The 9,223-nt window shown below is 45.4% G+C and overlaps 1 protein-coding gene across 1 annotated transcript; it reads right to left on the bottom strand.

The window, feature by feature from the left end:
- Window positions 1–967: 967 nt before the first annotated feature.
- Window positions 968–7,613, bottom strand: LOC120027108 (synaptotagmin-like protein 1). The gene is made up of 10 exons (XM_038971947.1): window positions 7,495–7,613; window positions 6,361–6,509; window positions 6,151–6,262; window positions 5,272–5,329; window positions 5,004–5,102; window positions 4,580–4,746; window positions 4,368–4,470; window positions 1,715–1,876; window positions 1,248–1,326; window positions 968–1,092 (listed from the first exon to the last, which is right to left on the bottom strand). Exons 1-10 carry the CDS (start codon window positions 7,611–7,613, stop codon window positions 968–970), a joined length of 1,173 nt encoding a protein of 390 aa, XP_038827875.1.
- Between the last annotated feature and the right edge of the window lie 1,610 nt (window positions 7,614–9,223).

Below are 9,223 nucleotides of genomic sequence, written 5' to 3'. Positions count from 1 at the left end.
AGTAGAATACACAAGGTGACATATACTAAACTGAGTTGTAATAGTAGAATGTACACAAGGTGACATCTACTAAACTGAGTTGTAATAGTAGAATACACAAGGTGACATACTAAACTGGGTTGTAATAGTAGAATAACAAGGTGACATTACTAAACTGAGTTGTAATAGTAGAATACACAAGGTGACATTACTAAACTGGTTGTAATAGTAGAATACACAGGTGACATTACTAAACTGAGTTTTAATAGTAGAATACACAAGGTGACATTAATAAAATGAGTTGTAATAGTAGAATACACAAGGTGACATTACTAAACTGAGTTGTAATAGTAGAATACACAAGGTGACATTACTAAAATGGGTTGTAATAGTAGAATACACAAGGTGACATTACTAAACTGGTTGTAATAGTAGAATACACAAGGTGACATTACTAAACTGAGTTGTAATAGTAGAATACACAAGGTGACATTACTAAACTGAGTTGTAATAGTAGATACACAAGGTGACATTACTAAACTGGGTTGTAATAGTAGATACACAAGGTGACATTACTAAACTGAGTTGTAATAGTAGAATACACAAGGTGACATTACTAAACATAGTCAGTTCCTCTTGTCTTGTCAGTTATTACATAACTTAGAGAACTATTTATAACGTGTCAGAAATGTCCAGATCAACTAACATGTCAGCTAGCGTTTCTCAGCCACTCAAATATCACCTGAATAAACATTATAAATGGTCAAATGTATAGAATTACAGGAAAATTAGCTTTAAAACTGAAACACTTTCTCTGCACCCCATGACAAAATGTGCAGAATTGTGGGAAATAATCTTTAAATCAGCAAACTGTTCTCTCCACCAACAAGAGGGGTGTGAACAGTGCTTATACCCATAGAAATAGACATGGCACGGGATGTTAGACGGGATGTTTCCCAATGCTGGAAGTGGGGCCTGTGTGAAAAAGTTAGGGAACACCTGCTCTAACCCACCTCTTGACAAAGGAGTCGATGGCGCCACCTTTGGTGGAGAGAAGACCCTGCGCCTGCCGCAGCCAAATGTGTAGCTCCCCAGATGGAGGTAAACCTCCACCTATACACACACACACAGACACACACGCGCGCGCATACACACACACACACAGACACACGCAGAGTAAGTTCAGACGGAGATGAGAGAGAGAAAGCAAATGACGTCTGTGTGTGGCTTGACGTCTGTGTGTGACGTGCGTAGTGAGATCAGCTCACCCTCAGATCCTGCTGGGGTGAACTTGATAGAGAGCATGATGTTTCCTCGACTACTGATAGACTCTGGACTACACTGTAACTGAGAGAGAGAGAGAGATAGAATTAAATTGAGAGAGAATTGAATTGAGAGAGAGAGAGAAAGAAGAGCGAGAGGGAGAGAGAGAGAGAGAGAGAGAGAGAGAAGAGCGAGAGGGAGATTGAAGAGAGGAGCGCTCAGGTTAGAAGGGTTATATAAGAGCTAGTTGAAATTCCCAGCACCTTCTCTCCTCCTGTTAAGACTACACACAATGTAGGACAATGTAGGACTTACTGCATGCTGTGGTGTGTGAATGTGTATGTGTGTGTGTGTGTGTGTGTGTGTGTGTGTGTATGTATGTGTGTTTGGTATGTGTGTGGGTGTAGATGTTTGTGTGTCTGTGTATGATTGTATGTATGTGTTTGCTCACACGTGTGTGTATTGGTCCTACCCGTGGCTGTAGTTGGTACCAGTCAGGGTCTGTGTGTGTCCAGTCCCAGTGAGCCAGCTCCAGCTCTACCTCTCCTAGGAACAGGTTTCTACCCAGGGGGGCAGCGTGCCACACAGACAGGTTCAGAGTCCTGCCACGCACCTCTGACAGACTGATCTTATACTGGGAAACACAAACAACGTTAACACACACAGCATTCAAATCAAATTGTATTAGTCACATGCGCCGAATACAGTGAAATGCTTACTTATTAACCAACAATACAGTTAAGAATCTGTTATACACTGCTCAAAAATATAAAGGGAACACTTAAACAACACAATGTAACTCCAAGTCAATCACACTTCTGTGAAATCAAACTGTCCACTTAGGAAGCAACACTGATTGACAATAAATGTCACATGCTGTTGTGCAAATGGAATAGACAACAGGTGGAAATTATAGGCAATTAGCAAGACACCCCCAATAAAGGAGTGGCTCTGCAGGTGGTGACCACAGACCACTTCTCAGTTCCTATGCTTCCTGGCTGATGTTTTGGTCACTTTTGAATGCTGGCGGTGCTTTCACTCTAGTGGTAGCATGAGACGGAGTCTACAACCCACACAAGTGGCTCAGGTAGTGCAGCTCATCCAGGATGGCACATCAATGCGAGCTGTGGCAAGAAGGTTTGCTGTGTCTGTCAGCGTAGTGTCCAGAGCATGGAGGCGCTACCAGGAGACAGGCCAGTACATCAGGAGACGTGGAGGAGGCCGTAGGAGGGCAACAACCCAGCAGCAGGACCGCTACCTCCGCCTTTGTGCAAGGAGGAGCAGGAGGAGCACTGCCAGAGCCCTGCAAAAGGACCTCCAGCAGGCCACAAATGTGCATGTGTCTGCTCAAAAGGTCAGAAACAGACTCCATGAGGGTGGTATGAGGGCCCGACGTCCACAGGTGGGGGTTGTGCTTACAGCCCAACACCGTGCAGGACGTTTGGCATTTGCCAGAGAACACCAAGATTGGCAAATTCGCCACTGGTGCCCTGTGCTCTTCACAGATGAAAGCAGGTTCACACTGAGCACATGTGACAGACGTGACAGAGTCTGGAGACGCCGTGGAGAACGTTCTGCTGCCTGCAACATCCTCCAGCATGACCGGTTTGGCGGTGGGTCAGTCATGGTGTGGGGTGGCATTTCTTTGGGGGGCCGCACAGCCCTCCATGTGCTCGCCAGAGGTAGCCTGACTGCCATTAGGTACCGAGATGAGATCCTCAGACCCCTTGTGAGACCATATGCTGGTGAGGTTGGCCCTGGGTTCCTCCTAATGCAAGACAATGCTAGACCTCATGTGGCTGGAGTGTGTCAGCAGTTCCTGCAAGAGGAAGGCATTGATGCTATGGACTGGCCCGCCCGTTCCCCAGATCTGAATCCAATTGAGCACATCTAGGACATCATGTCTCGCTCCATCCACCAACGCCACGTTGCACCACAGACTGTCCAGGAGTTGGCGGATGCTTTAGTCCAGGTCTGGGAGGAGATCCCTCAGGAGACCATCCGCCACCTCATCAGGAGCATGCCCAGGCGTTGTAGGGAGGTCATACAGGCACGTGGAGGCCACACACACTACTGAGCCTCATTTTGACTTGTTTTAATTACATCAAAGTTGGATCAGCCTGTAGGTTTTCCACTTTAATTTTGAATGTGACTCCAAATCCAGACCTCCATGGGTTGATAAATTTGATTTCCATTGATAATTTTTGTGTGATTTTGTTGTCAGCACATTCAACTATGTAAAGAAAAAAGTATTTAATAAGAATATTTCATTCATTCAGATCTAGGATGTGTTATTTTAGTGTTCCCTTTATTTTTTTGAGCAGTGTATGAGTAAGAATAAGAAATAAAAGTAACAAGTAATTAAAGATCAGCAGTAAAATAACAATAGCGAGACTACACACAGGAGGGTACCCCGGGTGGGGGGGGTCAATGCAAATAGTCTGGGTAGCCATTTGACTAGATGTTCAGCAGTCTTATGGCTTGGGGGTAGAAGCTGTTGAGAAGCCTCTTGGACCTAGACTTCGCGCTCCGGTACCGCTTGCCGTGCGGTAGCAGAGAGAACAGTCTATGACTAGGGTGGCTGGAGTTCTTTGACAATTTTTAGGGCCTTCCTCTGACACCGCCTGGTATAGAGGTCCTGGATGGCAGGAAGATTGGCCCCAGTGATGTACTGGGCCGTTCACACTACCCTCTGTAGTGCCTTGCGGTCAGAGACTGAGCAGTTGCCATACCAGGCAGTGATGCAACCAGTCAAGATGCTCTCGATGGTGCAGCTGTAGAACCTTTTGAGGATCTGAGGACCCATGCTAAATCTTTTCAGTCTCCTGAGGGGGAATAGGTTGTGTCGTGCCCTCTTCACGACTGTCTTAGTGTGCTTGGACCATGTTATAATTGCACATTATAATGAGAGACAGGAATGAGACAGACCAGATAGACAGGCAGATAGACAGGCAGATAGACAGGCAGAGAGACAGGCAGAGAGACAGGCAGATAGACAGGCAGAGAGACAGGCAGATAGACAGGCAGAGAGACAGGCAGATAGACAGGCATTGAGAGGAGAGACATGAGAGAATCAGAGGGAAATAAATGGAGAAACAAAGCGAGAGATGTGTGGGTGCTCTCACTTTTAGTGTCTGGTCAAAGACTGGGTTGAGGGTCTTTTTCTTTACTGTTGTTTTCTTCTTAGTGTGAGACGACTTATCAGGCAGGAGATAGGCCTTTGCGTACCTAAAACACACACACACACACACTTCTTAACACAAAACAAGTTCTTCTAAAACAGATAGTTCCCAAAACTTATCCCAGTTAGCATCCTCGAAATACCAACCCTACTTACGGGTCGGAGTGGTTCTTACGTGCAGCAGCCAGGCCTTCACAACGACACACTCTGACCTGTAGCTTCTCCCTCTGAGTGTCATAGTCCAATGAGAACAGGACACGCCCTTTCACCTCCACCGCCCCAAACTCCCCAGAACTGAACAGACTCATCATACTGCCACTTAGCTACACACACACAGAGAGAACACACACACACAAACGCACAGAGAGAATACACACACATAAACACACACAAACGCACAGAGAGAATACACACACACACACACACACACACAAACACAGAATATACACACAGTTAATCAAAATAATCCCACTTAGCTGAAGGAACAGAGATAGGATCACCTTGAGTGAACAAGAGTGTGCGTGAGTGTGTGTATGTGTGTGTGTGTGTGTAAGTGTGTATGTGTAAGTGTGTGTCTCACTGTGTAGTTAGACTGTAGACTTAGAGTGCTGATGGAGATCCCAGGCCTTAGAGGCGTCAGATCAGCTTCAGTCACAACACTGGACACAGCGTCTGTATCCTACACACACACACACAGAGGGTGAGGAAACATACACATTGTCAGCATGTTTCTAGAACAATACTATGAGGGAGGGAGGGAGGGAGGGAGATAACCTTTCCACAACTAGACTGACAATCCTCCATCTACACACTGAATTATCCAGCTAATAAACACACACACGACTAACCTGTGGGTTTGGGCTCCTGGGTTTGGGTCTGGGTCTGGCTGTAGGTGGACTCCTGTAACTGAGATGAACATGTTTAAAAAACGACATACATTAAAACCCTTACATACCAGTCCTTCTCCAAGAGAAACATTCCCTACCCACAACTATTCCAGCTGCTATTCCAGTTTCAACTGTTCTGCCTGCGGTTGCCTGCGGTTACGGAACCCCTACCTGTCCCAGACCTGCTGTTTTCAACTCTTAATGATCGGCTATGAAAAGCCAACTGACATTTATTCCTGATTATTATTTGACCATGCTTGTCATTTGTGAACATTTTGAAAATCTTGGCTCTCTCTAATTTTCTCTTTCTTTCTCTCTCTCGGAGGACCTGAGCCCTAGGACCATACGTCAGGACTACCGGGCATGTTGACTCCTTGCTGTCCCCAGTCCACCTGGCCTTGCTGCTATTCCAGTTTCAACTGTTCTGCCTGCGGTTATGGAACCGCCACCTGTCCCAGACCTGCTGTTTTCAACTCTTAATGATCGGCTATGAAAAGCCAACTGAAAATTATTCATGATTATTATTTGACCATGCTTGTCACTTATGAACATTTTGAACATCTTGGCATAGTTCTGTTATAATCTCCACCCGGCACAGCCAGAAGAGGACTGGCCACCCCTCATAGCCTCGTTCCTCTCTAGGTTTCTTCCTAGGTTTTGGCCTTTCTAGGGAGTTTTTCCTAGCCACCGTGCTTCTACACCTGCATTGCTTGCTGTTTGGGGTTTTAGGCTGGGTTTCTGTACAGCACTTCGAGATATTAGCTGATGTACGAAGGGCTATATAAAATAAACTTGATTGAACTATACCATCCGAACCCTCTGTATTAGAAATGCCTTCACCTCCTCTTGTCATCCTCCTCTTTCTTGTCCTCTATCTGAGAGCTGGGGTCCTTGTTGTTAGTGGGAGGAGCATCTTCTGTCTGCCCTTTAAACATCCCACTCACAGACAAATCTGCCAATCAATCAATCAATCAATCAACCAACCAATACCAGATGTCCTCCTACACTTGGTTATTCTTGGTGTGTGTGTGTGTGTGTGTGTTGTCTGACCTGTTCTTGGCTTCCTGCCTCGTATGGATGCCTGTACGATGTCAACGCCATCCTTTGTGTCTCGGTAGCGCTTGCTCCTCTCCTCATGAAACCACGCCCCTGACAGCAACCTCAGACGCACTGAATCCGCCTCTTTCTGCTGCAGGGTCCTGAGGGTTTAACATCATGTTTCACTATTGTACCAGTTATTGCAATGACTGTGATATGTGGTTGTTTTCCCTATGAAACTGCTGAAAGTCGATTTAGAAAAGAGCATCTAGGGGCCTCCCAAGTGGCTCAGCAGTCTAAGGCGTCACTACAGACCCGGGTTCAATCCCGGGCTGTATCACATTCGGCCGTGATCGGGGGTCCCATAGGGAGGCGCAGAATTGGCCCAGCATCGTCCGGGCTAGGGAAGGGTTTGGCCGAGGGGGGGCTTTACTTGGCTCATCGCGCTCTAGCGACTCCTAGTGGCGGGCCGGGCAACTGCAGGATGACCATGGTTGTCAGGTGAACTTTGTTTCCTCCACACATTGGTGCAGCTGGCTTCCGGATTAAGCGGGCAGGTGGTAAGGAGTGGTGTCGGTTTGGCGGTGTCGGTTTGGTGGTGTCGACGCATGATTCGACCTTTGCCCCTCCCAAGCCCGTTGGGGAGTTGCAGCGATGAGACAAGATCGTAATTGTGGAGAAAAAGGGGGTAAAATATAAGCAAATTTAAAATGTAAATAAGAGCATCTGATATGGCAAACATTTTTAAGTAAAAAAATGTTTTTGTTATTTGAATCAGGTGTGTTAGTGCTGGGCCGGAACAAACACCTGCACCAACACCAGCCCTCTGTGGATAACATTAACATACCTCTATATAAAATAAAATAAACATTAATCAATAAATTAATCAATTAATTGGGGCGGCAGGTAGCCTAGCGCTTAGAGTGTTGGGCCAATAACCGAAAGGTTGCTAGATCGAATCCCTGAGCTGGCAAGGTAAAAATCTGTCATTCTGCCCCTGAACAAGGCAGTTAACCCACTGTTCTTAGGCTGTCATTGAAAATAAGAATTTGTTCTTAACTGACTTGCCTTGTTAAAAAAATGTTTAAATCAGTCAACATGATGTTCATCAGGGACCTAAAGGGTTAAATAATAATCACCTCTGACCTTACACGCCCCTCATCAAGGCAACGCAGATTCGAGTCCCTTAGTAACACTTCCAAGATGGATGTCTGCTCTGCCTCTGAGAGGTGACTCAAATCCAACAACTCCCCTTCTCCCTCCATCACCTCAGAGAGAGAGACACAGACAGACAGTGAATGCTACAGCCTTACATGGTCAAATACAAAGTACTAGTCCCTGCTTACCACAGGGATCACTTTATCAGTTGGTACTTCCTCCTAAAATGAGCCCAGTATTAGATCTTTAATATGTGTGTGTGTGTGTGTGTGTAAACGGTGGTCTCACCTGTGCGGTTAGTGCATGCGCTCAGAGCTTCCGTTTGGTTTGTGAGGTTTGTTTAGCAAATAGGGGTGTGTCATCATTAACCCAAAAAGTTGTTTTGCAACAAAAACTAGCATTTCTATTAGACAGATTGAGGTAGGTCCCGCCCTGTTTGCTCGACCGCTAGTTTTTGTTGCAAAACGTTTTGCAACTGTTTGGAGAAGGAATACACTCCAAGATACAGAGCACAACATCCGCGGCGCGCCAGATTTCCACCCTAACAAAACACCCCCAACGGTCTGACTGATGAGACAAGATTTAATAACATATTTTGAACTGCTTTAACTTTTAACTGAAAAAGCCTGTTAGTCACCAGTGACCTCGGTAAACACCTTCTAAAGCAAACATGCAGAAATAGCCTACACAGACGCACGCACAGCGCGAGAGACTTGCACCTGTCACAACTTGCTAATAAATGAAACGAGTAAAAAAATTAAATGGCATACCTACATCAATGATCATCAATGATGTCCAGAATTGGTGGATATTTTCTCCGGGAAAAGTTTTGGTGTCTGAAAAGTCCAAGCAGAGTCTGTTGGAACTTAGTGCAGTTGAGTTTAGCGCGGTTGACAGACACGACTGATGGAAAGCCAAAAAGGTTGACTTGGGTAAACGCGAACACGCCTTCTTTTCCGGGCAGGATGCAAAACACGAACTGGGGCATAAAACAAATAGCATCGGAGAAACATGTAGGTTATTACAGTGTTATAAGACACTTACATCATATTTAGATAATGGTAGCTTGTAGTTAGGTAGCCTATGCTCACGCGCCTATCTCGCTGTAGGCTTATTAATAATCGATCATCGATATCGGACAGGAGCACGAGCATTGATTCAGACAAAGAGTGTCTAAACATATGATGGACACAACAGTCCAGAACTGTGTTCATAATATTGTAATAAACAGGAAAAGTTTAATTTGTTTCAGGTTTCACTATAGGGAAATTGGAGAGGGTGGTAAGAGAGAAGTTGATGTGGCTTGTGTATTTACATGATAAGTGTTATCAGATAGTAAAGTGCTGTGTTTGATTAAAAGGTGTGTGTGTGTGAAGGAGAGAGAGAGACCGAGAGAGGGAATTTGATAGAGGTTATAGCATTTTCTTCACGGATGTCTGGCCATATGGCTAGGTGGGGTTAGGGTGAGGTATTATACAGTAGCTGCCCACACCTACTAAACACACATATGCATAACCTACACGGTCTCGAACACACACACACACACACACACACACACACACACACACACACACAGAAGTACCGATACAATTACACAGTCTTACACATACACCACTACAGCAGTATAACACACCAGCATAACAGTGTGTACCGACAGTCTGTATGGTAAAAAGAGATTGTGTGGGTGAGTTCAGAATGTGTGTGTGTCTGTGAGTGG

This window comes from Salvelinus namaycush, chromosome 32 (genome assembly GCF_016432855.1).
Source record: "Salvelinus namaycush isolate Seneca chromosome 32, SaNama_1.0, whole genome shotgun sequence".
In the NCBI taxonomy this organism is placed as follows: domain Eukaryota; kingdom Metazoa; phylum Chordata; class Actinopteri; order Salmoniformes; family Salmonidae; genus Salvelinus; species Salvelinus namaycush.
Note: the sequence above shows the minus strand (reverse complement) of the source record. Positions and strands in the feature narration are given on the sequence as shown.